The sequence below is a fragment of the Parasteatoda tepidariorum genome, chromosome 9 (genome assembly GCF_982258835.1).
Source record: "Parasteatoda tepidariorum strain Cologne lab strain chromosome 9, Ptep-v5.0, whole genome shotgun sequence".
NCBI lineage: Eukaryota > Metazoa > Arthropoda > Arachnida > Araneae > Theridiidae > Parasteatoda > Parasteatoda tepidariorum.
Window position 1 is genome coordinate 38679909 of NC_141763.1, and position 18649 is coordinate 38698557.

Consider the following 18649-nt stretch of genomic DNA (forward strand, 5'->3'; position numbering starts at 1 on the left):
TCGTACCTAATTTTTCTAGTACTCTGTAAAACGAATGCATCCATCAAAACAAGTCTAGAAAATATAAATTTCTCGATTAATAAGATTAGATTTTTTTATTTGCTACTGATTTATTGCTTTATCACAGCAATTTCCCACATGATTTTTTGTTCTTGTAAAATTTTGTATATAAAGTAGAGTTTCAATAATTTGTGCCTCCATTATTTGAGTTTCACAAAAATTTGAGCCCTGTGGCAGAATCGCAGCGACACGGCGACATTGTTGCAGAAAGATTTCCAGAAAGATTTTTCCAGATTTGCAGAAAGACTCCATAGTTTCTAAATCTGACATTTTTATACGATATTATTTTTTACAAAAACCTAATCTTGAAACGAAACGCGGATTTGAGTAACCCTTTTTTGGAGGAGTCCGATTTGCGTGAGTTTGTCGTCATCTTTTTTCCCTCCGGCAATTACTACTATGGATTTCATGATTTTTAATTATTTTCTTCATTCTGATTATTATCTACAAAATGCAAAGGAAATAATTAGTACATTCCTCCCTCTACAAAATGCAAGAATACCACTCTATGATATTCGAATAAAAGAATTATTGCATGTTTAATTAAAAAATATTATATATAGTTTTTTTTGTAAACACATCGCTTTTGTTATTTTAAATTAGTAACATATACGTTTGTTATAATTAAAAGTATCTTGCAGAAAGATATTAGTGCTAGAGAGTTTTGTCGCAGATTGCTTGAGAAAATTCTGCCACAGGGAATTCGAGGTAGTAAAAAACATAAGTTTACCAGTCAGTGACTAATGCATAAATAACTTGGGGAAAATTATTGCATCTGTCTTTAAAAGCCACGGTAATGATAGAATGGGTATGGGTTTGCATCCAAATAAGTAAATGATATGTTAAATGTTAAAATGCTTAAAAAAAGGTATCTCTGGAGATTGGCAGAATCTCTTCTTCGAGGCATAGTTAGAAGGTAAGGAATCCTTATAGGAGCTTTGAAAAAAAAATCACTGGGAAGGATGTTTTGTATTGTGTAGCTTAGTCATTATACATTTTTCAATTAAATACAAAATTTAAAAAAGATTTCTTTTCCATTTATTTACTAATTGAATTTCATGAACTAATATTTTGTTGTAGATATATTTTTATCATCTAACTGGAAAAATTTCTGTTTGAAAAACAATGAAAAGATTTTTAAAATCTATATAATGTTTGTAAAAAGTGTTATGTAAATATATTTTTGATTGTAATCTAAACTAGCTCAAAGATTGAACATAGAATTTATATATATATTTTTTCTAAAGTTTGCTAATTTTAGCTATATGGAGTTCTAATAGTTTGCATTTTGTAGAAGATTGTAAAATTCAGTTGAAGAATTTCCCATTAAAGCAACAATCTATAGTTACTAAGAAGAAGGTGGCAATATTCACATCAAAAGAAGGTAAGCTACATCCCCTATTTTTTTTTCTTTTTTAATTATAAGTATTAACTTGAATTTTTCTATTAAATTGCAGTTTTATTATTTAAATTTCACTTGTGCAACTATGAATTTCAGATTTTTAGATGTTGATCTTATAAGGAATTGAACAAACATGAAAAAAAAATCCCATAATATTGTTTAGATTTTGATTTTGTTTTTCTCGTTTTTTTAAAATTTTCTGAAATATTTTTATAACTAGTTGAATATAGTTTGTCTTAATATTCTAACTTAACATAAAATGTTAGAATCCTGAAAAGGCAGATTTATTGTATAAGTACGTTATGGGGCTACACTTTAAATGTTTTAAAATTTAAGCTATGAATAAATTACTATATAATAAATTTCAGATAGCTTTTTTTTTAAAATTACTGATGAGACATTTTATTTTACATAAGAAAAATGTTTATCCTTATGTTACAAATATAGTTATTAAACTTCTAAATCTTTTTGCTCATATAATAAATGTATAATGAAATAATTCTTTCTTTGTCTAGGGACAAATATGCAGGCTTTAATAAACTATGCAAAAAACCCTACTACCATGAGTTATGAGGTATCTTTAGTACTCTCTCTTGAAGAATGTGAAAATATTACAAAGGCTAGAGAGTTGAATATTCCTACTAAGGTAAAGGTTTCAAATTCATTGTTATTGGCTTCCAGATTCGAATGCAGTGTTTCGGATTTTGTTCGATTGGTGGCTTCCTTTTTTGAACTTTGGCTGGTAAAAGCTACCTCATGTGTCTCATTTCATGATTTTACCTGATGTTAATGAATATTGAGAAAGTTTTTTATATTTATTATTTTCATAATTTAACCCCTTTAACGATCAGTTAATTTTCAAGAAAACGGTCATGAAAGTGCCTATTTTTTTATCCCTGAAAATTATATAAAAACGTGTGTAGTGCTGACATCTAGTTTAAAATAAACTAACTATTTACAATTACCTTAAATATATCTGGTGTGTAAAATGAGAAATGAAATGTGTTCTGGGCAAAAGAAATGAATTAGTTTTATTCTTATTATCACGTTACTACTAAACACTCCAGTCCGTAAATATTACGGGAGCGAGAAATAGAGGGCGAAACCTCACCCTGTCGTTTTCACGGGAGTGAGAAGGCAGGGGTTAATTAGAATCTTCGGTTGTCAGCTGAGTGCCAATATGCATCTAGACACATATTTTCCGCATTGAATTTAAGTTTTACTCAAAAATTTTAACAAGAGTGAAAATATGCATAAAATTTTTGTTGAAACTGTTTTTTCCTCCTCTGTTGAATAAAGACTCTTTAGAAAATCACTCATTGAGTGTATAGAGAGTAATGATGATTTTCATGTATTGTGAATTCAGGTAATTGATTGCTATTGCTGTACTAGCAATTCCAATACTTGAGGCTATTTTTTAAAGATTTTGCAATGAAAAATAAAGTAAAAGCTAAAAGATCAGATTTTGAACAAACGGAAAATCTTTCCAGATTATTTTGCGAAGAGTACTTTATTATTGCCAGTTGTGATTAAAAATGAGTCATAAATTGTAGAAAAGAAGAACTATAAAATTGAATTCTATATATTTTATTATTAAATTTAAAAAAGATTACTGTAATTAACACATAAATAGGTAAAAATTGGAAATTATTTATTTTTATTGTAATTTATTTTTTGTTAAATATTCAAGCCTCTAGATGTTAAAAGAAAAACAAATGTAATCTCTTTACAAATTCACAACTTTATTTTGAAATTCACTTCTCAAAAATCTATAAAAGAGTGAAATAAATTTCTAAAATTTTTTCTTTGAATAAAACACCACTGTTTGTCAGGAGTTTGGTTTTTTATAATTTTGTTTAGTTTAAATGGTAAGGACCTTTTTTAAATCTTGGCTTGCTTAAAGTACCTCTATTTTGAATAATTATATGATGTGAGAAAATATTTTTATGAGTTATTTTCATAATTTAATTCTGATCATATGTTAATAAATGTCTCTTAAATTGATTCTCTTTACAGTATTGTACTAAATTTTCCTGAAGCGTTTTTTCTTCTTTCTCTCCTTTTTGCCCCTTTTTATTACATTATATTTTTTGGGATTTAACATTATCCTTAAATTTATAAATGTATAAAACATATAATTTTAGGTTCTAAACAATACAGGATATGATCTAGATTCAACAATCTATGAGGCAGTGAAATCGTATAATATTGACTTGATATGTTTGGATGCATTTAAAAAGGAGTTTTCAAGTAAGTTTGTTCCTAAAACATTTCATTTTGACTCATAAATATTTGTCGATTTGCTAAATTTCTACTTGCAAAAAAAAAGAACATTAAAAATAAGCTTTTGAGATAAGTATGCTTATCTGCTTATAGAGTGTCCTTTATTGCCAAAGTTTATTTTTTTATTTCTCTTGGAAATTTTATGGAAAAATTAAATATTTTATATGCTAAAAGTCTTGCAAGATAACTAGTTCCTTTAATTTTATAATATTCTTATAAAAATGACCCAGATCCTTGTAAGTTGGGTTTAAAATCTCAAACTCATTATTGGAAGTTAGTAAACAATTATTTTATTTACAGCCAGAGTTTTGTTAATAAACTTCAAAAATTAATATTTTCACAGAAATTTATACATCTTTTTCATACTTAGCACGCTTAGGAAAAAAAAGAAAGAAATTCTCTATATCTTTTTCTCTAATTTGTCGATTTTCACTTATTAAGTGTCAATATTACTTTTTCAAAGGATTGACCTCAAATTGCTAACTATTAAAAATTGCTAACTATTGAATAAATTGTAAAATCAAAAAAAAAAAAAACATACTTTTTCTGAAACATGCTTTTTTTTTCCTACAGATTTTTTATATTCTTGACTATATGGAGATAGTGGGAACATATCCCAAAAACTTTTTTACTAAGCAACAACTTTTTGCACTCATGCAATAATAATTCCATTAAAAATAATTTTTGAGAATCATTTAAATTTTATTTTATTAAATAGAGCTGGCAAAATTTTGAATTAAGATACAAACTATTTTTTATCTCTTTTAAAACAATGTATTTTTAAATGACAGAATATAATTTTTATTTAAAGAAATAAAAATTTAAAAATATTTCTTTTTTTGAGCTTTTTCAAACCTTTGTACAATTAGATATATAGAATTTTTTAGCAAACTTCCTCTGAATAATAAATTATTATGCAGTTTATTATAGTATATATAGTATATAGTTATGCAATTATTATAGAATATAGTTGTGCAATTTACAATAGTACTATTGCGAAATTAAATTTGCTACAAAAGCATGTTCTAGTATAACTAATTATAAATTTGAAGCATATTTCTGAAAGCCATGACCAAAATTTCTTTTGTGTGGATTCAATATTTGTGCAACACTGTATAATAATGGCTTAAGTTTTTTTTCAGTAAAAGCAATTTTGAATAAACTAAGTGATACCAGCCAAGACGTAAAATAATTTTTCTGTGTAAATTTTATGGTCAGCTACTTGAAGTCTCTTAAGGAGTATTATTTACAACACAATATCCAAATTTCATGTTTCATCTAAATTTTTTTATTTTTTTTGCTTACTGCTAGTATAAGTAGACCAAAATGATCAGTTTCAAAATGTTGTGGGCAAAGGGTTGATATTTAAAGATTTAAAATCAGATTTAACGAACCAGATCAAAAACCAGATTTAAAAACTGTTTTGAAATAGGTAATTTCCGAAAATAAAACATAATATCTAGTTTTATGTATCAGAATTTAATTACATATTTTGATAAATTCTTTGATTTAATATTTTTGTGTTGGCATATTAAGATGGTTTTATTGATCTATTTTTTGATATGCATGCATCAATGGACACTTTTTAAATATTATAGGTTCCTTTTTAAATGTTTGGAAAGGAAAAATTTTAAATATTCATTCTTCTATGTTACCATCATTTGATTGCTCAGATCCAGTCAAGGAAGCTTTACTTTTTGATGCAAGAATCACTGGTTGTACTGTTTATTTGGTTCAGGTAAGCCTTTATTAATTATTAAATCGATTTTTACTGTACAATTTTAATTGTCAAACCTTATAATACAGTAGAGAACCGATTATCCGGAACGATTGGGACTATCGCTATTCCGGATAACTGATTTTTCCGGTTTTCTGAATCGCTACAAAAAGCCGTTTTTTTAGTGTTAAACCGTACTAAAAAAAATTTTTTTTTGGAAATAATCTTAAAAATAAGAAAAAACGATGAGGTAATACACTAATGATTATTTCTGAAATGATGGTAAGGCAAACATCTTTCAAAAAAGAAAGAAAAATCCTAAAATCTTATGAGGAAAAAAATTTTTTTTTCTCTTTAAAATGGCGGGAAAATTTATCGAATTTCATTCCGGTTTTTTGGTTTTCCGGTTTTCTGATTTCCGGATAACGGGTTCTGTACTGTATAAACATTGAGTTTTATGTTAGGCACTTTATATGGGCTTTTTTTTATTTTTAATTTCACTATCTGATTTATTACCACAAAATTAAATTAGGGAAATTCTGGTATTCACTTCATGAAAATTAACCTTGTACATTGGACAACTACTTTATGCTAACCTCAAGACAATTTTATGCAAATGCACTATTGCACCACAACATTGCTATATATAGGCTTTTTTACTTTATGTAGGCTATTTTATATAGGCTTTTTTAATTCAACTATCTGATTTGTAACTACAAAATTGAATTAGGAAAATTCTGGTATCCACTTTATGAAAATTAACCTTCTACACTGATCAACTACTTTATGCTAACCTCAAGACAATTTTATGCAAATGCACTATTGCACCATAACATTGCTACAAGAAAGCTAGTGTGGTTAAAAAAAAATATTTTCCTGGTTGAAATAGCCTTTCGAATTAGGGCTTTTATTTAGTGTACAAAATTATCTTAATTAAAGCATTATATCATACTAAAACATTGTTGTTGATTAAGAAAAACTTACAATGCTGTTGATTCATCCCAATGTAGAATGTTGCTTTCAATGGGATAATGTATCCTGCCATCGCTAAGAATCGGTTTGAGACTTTACTTTGTTGCATACTAGATTTCAACCCTATTAATCATTTGCGAGATGAAGTTGGAAGGATTTTGTGAAGTCTTGTCCCATATTATTAGAAGGTGCTTACCTACTACAAAACACACACTACACACGGCCGTCTTAATAGCATGCAGGGCCCCCGGGCACAAAAATATTTTAGACCCCTATAACATATCATAGTGTTTAAAAACGAACTATAAAAAACTTCACATATATGAAATAAATCATTTTTAAGATATGATGCAATAATTTTAACAAATTTAGACCCATTTTGATTACCCCAAAAACTAAAAAAAAGCATTTTTAAACTATGTATAATTTGAAAAAAAATTTATATGCTAACTAGTTGCAATCCTCAAATAATAAAATAATTTCCAAAATCATGGAAGTTATTTAAAATAATTAAATTAAATTAAATAAACATAAGGGTATAAGAAATTTAAATAAACTCAAAGGTTAAAAAAAGGTATGAAAGGTTAAAAAGAAAGGTATGAATTATTTTGTCAAACTAAACAGTTATTAAAACATTTTTCAATGCCCAAGGACCTAAAATTTTCATTGGAACGTAGAAAAATAGATTTCGGTTGCCTTTTTTAAGTTTTCCTGTTGACAAACTATTGAAATTATTGATATTTGCATAATAATCAATCACTATTTGTAGAAAAAAATGCACACTTTATAAAATAGAATATATTTATTTCAAAAGATATATAAGGCAATGTTGTTTATTCTTAGCTTTTTTAAACGTAATTTATGAAAAGTAAGATTCTCAAGGGCCCCTTGAGTGCCTGCGGCCCCCGGGCACTGCCCAGGTGTGGCCATGCGTAAAGACGGTACTGGCACTACACACAAATATCACACTTATACATACTGCAAAATTCTACACATACTGCAAAAGTTCTAGCAATATCTCATAGAGTTCATTCTCAAGAAGAATTGAATCTGCAAAACGAAATAATTAAGGGGTAGTCGTAATGAAATAGCTGCTCTGTGTATAAGATGATTTTACTGTTTCTCACTAAAAATCTTCCAGATCAAACATTTTAATTGTTAGTTCTTATCCTATTCTCCCTTTTGTAAATGACTTTGATTAACTGTGTTTCATTATTAAGTCATCTAATTTTGTTTTTAAATATTGCTGAATATATTATTAGTTTGTTTAATATGTAACTTTTTGAATATATTTTATATGTTTTTACACATTTTTTAATAGGAAAATGGAAAGTTTGGAAAAATATTGAAGCAATGTGCTCTGAAAATCGAACCTTATGCAACTCAAGAATCATTGTGTAAAAATATCAGACGGGTGCAACAGTTGATCTATCCAAAAGTTGTTGATGTGTTTCTGTCCAATAAAAAGTTAGTTCGTCATACTTCTGGTTCAAATGTGTAAAAATATTGTTTCATTTTAAGTAGTTAGAATTGTTAATTAAAAATAATATTAATTCTCAAGAAATTTAATATCAGTTCTAATTTGTTTAATTTTTAAACTTTTAAAATTTCAGTAGGAATTGCAGTTTTTTTTTAAAAATTTTTTTTAGTTTTTTTTTATCTGATAAACATTTTTATCACGTGATTAATTAATACATAATTATAAAAATGAGTACAAAGTCAGGAGAATAAGTACAGATATGAGTGTTCTTAAACTTTTCCACTTTTTAAATAATACATAAAAAGATTAAAAAAATTCCTGAAAAAAAAATTTCTGAAATCTTTTTATTTTTTATTAGTTTGTAAATATAGCATAATTTTTTTAACTGTCTTATGTTATGGTATTCAATTAGTCTTTCCCTTGTGTTATATTTTATGAATTTTATCAAATTCATACATTTATAAATAACAAATTTATGAATAAGTGAGCAGAAATAACAAATAAACCTAATAATTATTTGTTACATACACACATATATATACATTTCTTATATGTTATATATAGTAATACTTCAATTAAATCATTTAAACAAAATAATAGGATTCAACTCATAACAAATCACTTTAAAATTATTTATATTATTCTAGTGTATTTCTTATAAACTAGTGATAAAAATTGTTGAATATAGTGTTCAATAAATATTAAAAAAAAAAGGTGCTGGTCTATTATTTTTAACAAATTTTTTCTTAAACATTTCCTTGCTAATAGATGTGTTATATTCTTGTTTGTTTTTCTAAGATAACCACCGTGTGAACTCATCATAAATAACTTGTTTAAAAGAAATAAATGTATCACGTATTTCAGAAATTTCAAATAATTACAAAAAGATTATAGACTCTTGACCACTAATAAATAAATGGAACTTTGCAGGAATGAAGAGGTTATTTCAAAAATATATGCAACTGGTCTAGAAAAATCAAATAAGAAATTTCATGATTCTGTGGAAAGTATAATGAAAAGCACATGTCGACCAGGATTCGATAGAAGTTCTGACAGTGGCCTATTTGATTTGAAAGCTTCAGGTTACCAATCTCCTTACTTAGTCTCAGGAACAGATGGTGTTGGTACTAAATTAAAAGTAAATATACATATATTTATTTTAGTTTTGTTATAAGAATGTTTATCGATGAAACCTTTGTTATTAAAAGTATGGCATGGAAATTTCTATTTTATAGTAGTTCTAATTATTGTCTCCCTCAATAATTAGAAATTTTAAAAAGTATCCAAAGAAATTTTCTGACCAATAAAATAAAAATCATTAATCATAGATTTAAACTTAGCTAAATTTAAAAGAAAAAAAATGTCAGACATTTAGCAGATGCAAGAAATTTGTTTGATTTTTTACTCCGTGTGAAATTTTCCTTACGCTTTGCATTCATTTTTGTTATTCCTTTAAGTGTTAGTATCCTTTTCTATGCTACATGATTTCTTTATGCTTACTGAGGTCTTTTCATACATAATTATTGCTAAAAACACAGATTTCGAACTTCAAAAAATTAAGAACTTTACAGACATGTACCTGTAGAGTTACTATAAAGCCTTGACAAAACATTTAACAAATTAAGTGATATACCAGAAAAATTGAAAGAAGCATAATTTTGTAAATCTAAACAATCAGCGTTGATCAGTATATTTTTATTTCTCAATGAAGATAATCTATAAACAATTTACTTAAATTATTTTTTAATTAAAGCTTTTGCAAAACTTGAAATTGGATTAAGCAAGTAGGCTAATTTAATGGGCTATTTTTAAAGCTTCTTGTTAAATATGAATGCTGTTATTTTGATAATAAAAACAACAGCAAAATGTTTGTTATATTATATTCTGCAATAATATTTGATATTAAGCTAATAATTTGTGTTTTTGTGATTTCAAGAGAATCTCAATTTTATTTATTGATATTTTGTTATATGGGAATGTAAATAAATGGCAAATGGGAATTTAAATTATATTACAAACATGCATAAAATAAATTTTGTGATCTGATGTTTATGTTATGACTGAAAATATTTATTAACTATCAAATTATCTAATCTATCAAACATTTGATTTATATAAAGATATCAGATAGATATCCAAGTTTGCATTAATTTATTTATTTTTTAAAAATATCATGATGTTTACGATCTCTGAAATCTTTCAAATCAAAAACGAAAATGTTAAAATGTCTTGGATTGCTAGAGAGAGCAGAGTTGTGCTAAATGTCCTTATTAGGAAATAGAAATATCTTCAAGTTTCATGACACAATCAAACATGTTGCGATGGTTTCATCTCATCCACCTCGCTGTTGATTCAACAGTTTTTGATAGTATCTTTGTTTTTAATATAAATATTAGTTCAAAACTCCTAATGATTAATACTTTTAACATCATTTTTGACAAGAAAGCCGAAAATTACATATTAAGGGTTGTAATTTTGTAGTACCTTGTACATGCATAAAATAAATGTCACATGCTTACTAATTTCTTTTTTTGAAATTTGTTTTTACAGATTGCCCAAGCATGTGATAAGCATGATACAATAGGCATTGATCTTGTTGCAATGTGTGTAAATGATATATTAACACATGGTGCAGAACCTCTTTTCTTCATGCAGTCATTTGATTGTGGAGTCCTTAATCCTGATTTGGCATTAAGCGTTATATCTGGAATTGCAGAAGGCTGCAAACAAGCTAATTGTGCCCTAGTAGGTATGTGTTCAAGAACCAACAGTGTGCATACGTCTTTATTGCATGCATTGCTAAGGCGACTGCTACTATTTAATAATTTGAAACTTATATATTTTTTTCGATTTTTTTTTAATTAAGATTATTCTGCATTCATATTTTGGTGAGTTAACTCTTGAATTGTGGGACCTGAGAGATGCTATAAAATACTATTAAAATTGTCATTAAAGAGAATTTCATCGCTTGAACAATGTTTTCATTTTCCTTTTTCATTTAAGAATCAGAAATCTACTTTACAGTTCAGTATGTTTAACTTGCATTCCTCTGGTACCAGTCTTTCATAATGAAAATTGGATAAGTAATAGTAACCCATGCAAAATTTTAAGAATTGTGAAATGCTCGTTAGCACGACCTTTCATCCATGATTGTATTTTGGAAAAGACTATGATTTTAAGATAATCGTTATCGTTAAGAGTTGCAATATAATTTAACATAGAAGTTTATTATTTTACTAATTTTTTTCATTGAAATAAAAATTAAAATATTTATTAAAAATGTGCTCAATTATTTTAAGTGCTTTAAAAATATTAGTGTTTTAAATTGTAGACTATTGAAACTTAGTCCTTTTTCATACTGTGCTTCTTTGATGTATGATATTTATGATGTATGATATTTATGCTGTATGATATTTATGGTGTGAATTTTCAATAAGCTTCCAGCTATTACCATTACTTTTATTTGTGAGAAAAATTATAGCTGTTATAAATCTAAAATAATGTGCTAATTTTGTTTTATAATGGTAATTTAAAATCAATTTGTATTGCAGCTAAATAAAATTTATTTTATCTGAGTTTAGCAGGAAAAAAAAACATTTTAAAAATGACTAGTTTTAATTTTTTATTTCTAAATTTGCTATTTCAGACTTACTTATTAGATTAATAGTACTAGATTTTTGTTTGTTTTGTGGGACTACTATCTCAGATATTGATAATTTTATAACTTAAAAACTAGACGCAATGTAGGATCTCTTCAAAAATAAATTTTATATCGTAAACACAACATTTAGAGGTTTACTAAAATTTACATTTTCTAAATTTTACAATTAGCTTTAACTAGAATTTGATCTTATTACTATTTGTCCAAAAAATACAATCTCAATCTTAAATGATTGCAAGAATTCAGAAGTTTGAACCATTAAAGAAATATTAGCATAAATAGTAAACGTTTTCATTATTTTTAATATTAACGTATTTCTAAAGTTCAAAATTATTAATCAGATTATATTCTTCTTCTGCTATTTAGTTATTGCCTAATAATATTGTTTTAATAATTCAATGTTGCAATTCTAAAGTGTTTAAGATAAAAACTTTTTTTCAGAGAGTGAAATCAATGAATTGCCAGATATATATTTTAATGCTAACCAATGCATTCAAAATAGTGAAAATTATGATGTGGTTGGTTACGCTGAGGGAGCTCTTCAAAAAGAAAATCTTTTACCAAGATCAAATGATATCCAAGAAGGAGACATTGTCATTGGAGTTGCATCATCTGGTGTTCACAGTAACGGTTACAGTTTGGTTCGAAAAATAGTGGAACTGAAAAATTACAGTTACAGAGACCCATTTCCATTAGATAAATCAACAACCATTGGGGAAGCCTTATTAACACCCACAAAAATCTACGTTAAATCTTTGTTGCCACTCATGAGACAAAACTTGCTGAAAGCTGCCGCACACATCACTGGAGGTGGTTTAACTGAAAATATCCCCAGAGTTTTACCCAAATCATTGAAAGTTGCTTTAGAAGGGGATAAATGGGAAATGCCCCTTGTACTCCAGTGGATTGCAAAGGAAGGTCAAATGTCAGAAAAAGAAATGTTAAAAACATTTAACTGTGGTATTGGCATGACATTGATTTTGGAAAAGAAATATGAAAATGAAGTTCTGAAAGCTTTAAGAAACAGTGGAGAAAAGGCTTTTACAATCGGTTGTGTGAAGCAATTAAAACAAGGTGAGTTACTATTAAAACCTTTAATATTATCAGTGGCGTGTCCAGCCGGGGGGGGGGGGGGAATTGAAAAAAAAAGTAAAAATAATAATTTTTTTAATAGTTTACAAATGAAATAAAATATTTTAAAAATTATTTAAGGGGGCATATACACCTAGGTAAGTCGGAAAAATCGATATTTTTTCCATCTAATTATGTAAAAACGCATTACATTTATCATTTAAAGATGTTGAATACTTGAATTATTTATGTATTGTTCATTATGAAAAAAATATATATGAGAATACTAGCATTAAAAACCCCAGTTTTTTTTAAAAAAAATATTTAAAAAACATTTTTTACGAATAAATTCATTGTGTGTGTGTGGGGGGGGGATCTGAGTCTATGACCCCCCCCCCAGGAAAAATTTCTGTATCCGCCCCTCAATATTTTCGTTCGTTTTACTTTTATCCTTGTAATCTGTTTTGTTAAAACTTCACGTTAAGTTTATTGAAATTGCTATAAGCGATGAGGTGATAAAATAAAGAGATAAGCATGGTGGTTAGTGAAATCATTGTAATCACATCACAAAAAAGGATAAGGGTAAGAATGGTAGAAAAAAGCCTTTTGACCTTGCCTTCCTTTATACAAAAAGAAAACTAAATTTTTTGCTTTCATCAAAAAAGTCGCAATATGTCTTGAAATAAATATTTTTTTCACTATTAGTGCTTTTCACGAGAGAGGAATTATTGCTCTGTATCTTTTATACAGATTTCATGTTTATATGTATAATATTTATTGTTATTATCATTTATTTTATTACTTCTTCATGTTTGATGTGTTAAAATTTGGGAACCTTCTGAGGAGAATAATTCATCTTTTTATTGGGATGTTTGGGAAGTAATTTGTTCATTTTTTAAAAAATTAAAATAAAGACGATTTTCTCATGAAAAAAGATTTTATTGAATCATACATTGTCCATTCTGGTTTAATACCTTTTGCCATCTTTTTGGCAGTAGCATGATTCCACACTCATTAAATTTTATTCTTTGATGGCAAAAAAAAAAGAAGAAAAACTAACTGATCCATGCATTTTTGGCCTCCTCCTTAAAGATTTTACTGTCTAAAAAATTATGTAGAAATCGGAACATAGACAGCCTATTTTGTTTAAGGCAGCTCATTTTTTTTCTCTAGTGATGATACACTTCAAAAATGGTTAATTTTTTTGATGTTTGAGAAGCAAATTACAGATAGCACAGTTACTCAAAACAGCACAAATTTTTTCTTTAGGAGAGATTTTTTTTTTCACGGTAGAAACCCATATATTGAGCTTTGAGATTAAATCTGAGGTTTTTCAAATGATCATGGACAGACGAATTTGAAAAATTTTATCTCTCAACAACTTCCCAGTTATTTTTTGTTGGTTTGTATCAATAAATGCTTGCTTTTATTGTTTCTCATCAGCTTCATTTGACGTGGTACATTTTAATTGCCAGATTGAAATTTTGCAAACCTGTTTTAGCACTGCGTACTGTAAATACATCTTCCATACACATTGACTAATTTTTTTCTTGTTTGAATACCATTTTAACCTTAAAAGCGAAATATGCCAAAAAAGCTGTTTTTTACTTTCCATATTTGAAAGGGCACCAACCAAAAACTATTGCATGAAATCACTCAAACTTTTTCACAAGCAAGACTTGCTATGCCAGCTGACAAATGATTATGATTATGTGATGAATGATTATGATTATGTAAATGATTATGTGTATGTGTGTTAACTGATTATGTGTATATGATTATATGTGGCTTAAGTGTGAAAAAATATAATCAAGTCTTCTGTTGGTAAAAAACGAAATTACTTTCTTTTTGATTTCATGAACTTTTTTGGTGGACTTCAGTGAACAACCCAAATAATTAACTTTTAGATGCTATCTGCGTATAAAATTATTTAATCCATATGTTTATATACATTTTTGTGATATGAAATGTGTAAAATCTTATAAATTTATGCACAAATGCAAATTGAAAACTGTGATAAAATATTTTTTTCATTTTCAGGAGAAGAGAAAGTAGAAGTGAAGAACTTTAAATTGTCTTCTAATCTTAGTGTAGAAGAAAAAGGAGGAAAGAAGAAAAAAGTTGGAGTTCTAATATCAGGCTCAGGTATTTTTTTAAAATAATTTTCATCATACAGTAAAAAAAAAACTTATTAGGAAAAAAAATTAATTTATTTTAATTTTAATGTGAGTTAACAGTACATGTAAAAAAATAATAGATTTAAAAAAAAATAACACATACTGCTTATTCCATATTTCTTATGACTGAAGGATTTTTGTGAAATAATTTCCTACACTTTTCATTCTAATAATAAATTAATTACTATTATTAGACCAGGTTTTACTATATTTTCTTTATTTACTCGCAGTATATACTGAATTTGACAGATAGGCAAAGAAGAATAACAAGAAAATTTATTTAAGTTTATTTGTCTAATTTTCTTATTGGTTATAATTGTTTTATATTAAAACCTTATTATTATTTATAGCTTAAAAAATTGTTTTGTGTCATAGTTTATATTTTTATTTATTTTTTGGTGCCTGGAATTTGTTTTTTTTTTTTTAACAAGAATGAAGTTTGCAAATGCTAGAATATTAAAAATTTCTCAAAATTTTTGTCTCAGAATCATTCCATTTGATATTTTACATTCATTGTAATAAAAATTTCTTACTTTTGTGTATCACAAAAAAGTTTTATTTCATTTTCATTAATAAGAATTGTTCGTTTATAAGAAGCTTTTTTGCCACATAGAAAACCATTTCATGCCACTTACGCTTATTTATAATTCTCTGCTATTGCTATACATCTTATTATTTCATTTATCTATTATATGATTAATGAGATTTATATGTTAGTACATATATGATAATAATTATCATATTCAATATTAATTAAATTGCTTTAAATATTGTTGTTTTGTATTTGTACCTGTAGCACTTATGTAATTACTTATTTTTTGTATAAATAACTGATATTATTACAAAATTAATTTAATATTTGGATAAAAAATATGAATTTCCTTTTAACATGATTCTCTTAATTAAATTAAATGAATGTAAACTAAATTAATGAAAAATCTTTTAAAATACGTTTTTAGAAATTTTTTTTTCTCAACTGTAGCTATATTTTTTATTTTATGCCTAGGAACAAATCTTCAAGCCCTTATTAATCATACCCAAAATCCCTACAACTGCAGTCAAGCTGAAATTGTTTTGGTTGTTTCAAATGTTCCCGATGTTGCAGGTTTAAAAAGAGCTCATAATGCTCTCATTCCAACAAAGGTATTAGCATTTATTATTTATTACTGAAATTGAATATATAATAAAATTAATATTTGACCAGCTTTTGATCTATAACTTTATTTTTGGATAAACTGTGTTAACTAAACCAGCAATTTTTCATTATCATTTTTAAATTTGTGGTCTAATGTTTTAGTCAGTATTTTTTATTACTAAATAAAAAGTTTTGATATATTTCATTCTAATAAGTAATATTTTTCTTCCATTTTCCACTAGTAATTTATTTAGCATCTGTGATTCTGAATATTTTTTTAAAAATTTTGTTTCATTTTATATATTTTTGTTAAACTTTATATAGTTTTTTATAACTTCCACTTATGTGTTTTTAATTAATTAAATTTAATTTTGCTTTGTTTTATGTTATTTCCAATAGCAGTATTATTAATTAACTGATTTAAATAACACTGTTTGATGCTTTAATATTTTTTGAACCTTTGTTTAACTTAAATTTATCCATTTATTTATTTTGCCATTTAATATTTTTTTTTTATGGTTAAGGTTAATTTAATCCATTGTAATATTAGTTACATTTTTAAATGAAATTTGATTGCTTTATAATCACTTGTTTTGAAATCATATTTTTATTTTGTTTTTTAAAAAAAATTTAAAGCCATAAATTTAGAAATAGGGGTCGAAGAATAAAAAAAAAGAAGACAATTTTCAGTTTTCATATTATTTATTCGGTAAAAGATTTTTATTTTGAAACTTAATAAATAAGAAATCAGAATTTTTGTGTATTTTATTATTTAAAGGCTTGAACAATAACATAAATGGATTGATTTTGATTTTAATCTCGTGAAAATGTTTTTTGAAAATTTTATATTTAAGTTTTTTTAATAATTGATAAAAATCAAAGAATTTCTAAAAAAGAAACTAGAATATATTTTGCAAACTAAAATATAAAATTCTATTGTGATCTTATTTTGCATGTGTATGATTTCCATCTAAAAATTTCACAAACTGTTGCTGTATTATTTAATGGGTCTTCCTTGACGTAGGTTCTTAGTCATAAAGGATTCAAGACCAGAGTTGAATTTGATATGGCCGTGCATTCTCTTTTAAAAGAAGCTGGAGTAGAAATAGTGTGTCTAGCTGGGTTTATGAGAATACTTTCAAGTAATACATTCAAAATGATTAATATTAAAGATTTAAAAAAATAATGTTTATTAATTTCCTCTTCTTTAACATGAATTATTACGAGTAATAAATTTTATTTAAATATTTTATAATAATATGGAAATGGTATTGGTTTAGTTGAAATGAATAAGATTTTTTAAAATGCACAAATGGTCAAAGTGCAACCTCATCCAAAAAATGAATAGAAAAAATTATATAACAAACAGAAGAAATTTTATAACTGGTTTTTGATAATTTAAAAAAAACTTTTAATTAATTTTTAAAAATTACAATTTCTAAGTTTGGAGAAGCTGAAATATAATGTATAACAGCATTTCCATACTTAGTAAAATTTTAACATTTTGATTTTTTTTTAAAAAATTTCATTAACTAAAATTGTTCAAATACTTTAAGGATCTATACAAAATATTCTATGTCTAGAAAATTTATATGCAGAGAGAAAAAGAAATTTTACACGTTTTTCTTACAAAGAATGCTGTGTGTAAAACTTAAAAATGTTATTTTTTAAAAATAAAAATATTATGTTAATATTGAATATAATTTATTTTTCTTAGTCTTTTAATTTTTGACTTATTAAATTTTCCTTACACTGAGGAATAATCATAAGTTATTGTAAATTGATCTAAAACCTAAACTCATTGCTGTCTTGTCTTCAAAGGCAATTAAGTAACTTCTAAGTTATAGTGGAATCGATAAAATTATCATAATATGACACTTGATCAAAGAAAAAAAGTTTGATAAACTTATTTTAGATGCTTAGTAGACATTTTAATTCTGAGTAATAAACTGTTAAAAAAAATCAGTAAATTTTTACATTAAAACGACTTTTTTTTTGTTTAAATTTATATCTAAGTGTTTATTATATTGCAACCTAGTTAATTTCTGGTGCTTTATGAAATTTGGTTTAAATTTCAAAAAGAGTTTTTTTTTCTTTTTTGGGCAAAATTTCACTTTGATAATTTTTAAACTATCACATTTTATTGGCATCTTTCATATCTAGATAATCTTATTACTTATAATCACTAATTATGTTTTTTTTTGTTTCTTTTTTTAAATTTGATTTACAAAACAAATTATAATATCACAAACAAACATTTTTGAGTAACATTAAAACATCAAGCTAAAATATCATTTATAAAAATATAAGCTATAAAATATTTTGTATTTGGTTTTAAGAAAAAAGTAGCAATCTAAAGTTCAATTTGTACTATTTTAATAAAAATTAAATATTTTCATTTGTATAAATATAAGCATACTGTGGTTATTTTCTTTGCAAAATAATTTATTTACTTCAATTCCAACATGTTTGCATCATTAATTTCAGAGGAATTTGTGCAGTTATGGCAAGGGAAGTTATTAAATGTTCATCCAGCTATTTTGCCATCTTTCAAAGGAGTTAGAGCTCATAGACAAGCTCTTGAGGCAGGGGTTAAAATTACAGGATGCACTGTACATTTTGTGGAGGTGAGTATAGAATGAATAAATAGAATTTAAAAACTTAAGAAAATATTAATGAAATTCTAATCAG

General features: G+C 25.9%; 1 protein-coding gene across 4 annotated transcripts in view; it reads left to right on the forward strand.

Annotated features, from left to right (window-relative positions):
- Gart (trifunctional purine biosynthetic protein adenosine-3 Gart) overlaps positions 1-18649 on the forward strand; it is a 48475-nt gene that overhangs the window by 27224 nt on the left and 2602 nt on the right. For all 4 annotated transcript variants that reach the window (XM_043046385.3, XM_043046384.3, XM_043046386.3 and 1 more), the window contains exons 12-23: positions 1355-1444; positions 1978-2108; positions 3607-3712; positions 5344-5483; positions 7756-7901; positions 8845-9052; positions 10465-10663; positions 12017-12649; positions 14687-14791; positions 15830-15966; positions 16983-17100; positions 18446-18585. In XM_043046385.3, coding sequence (XP_042902319.2) covers positions 1355-1444; positions 1978-2108; positions 3607-3712; positions 5344-5483; positions 7756-7901; positions 8845-9052; positions 10465-10663; positions 12017-12649; positions 14687-14791; positions 15830-15966; positions 16983-17100; positions 18446-18585 — 2153 coding nt within the window. The remainder of the gene's footprint in view (positions 1-1354; positions 1445-1977; positions 2109-3606; positions 3713-5343; positions 5484-7755; positions 7902-8844; positions 9053-10464; positions 10664-12016; positions 12650-14686; positions 14792-15829; positions 15967-16982; positions 17101-18445; positions 18586-18649) is intronic.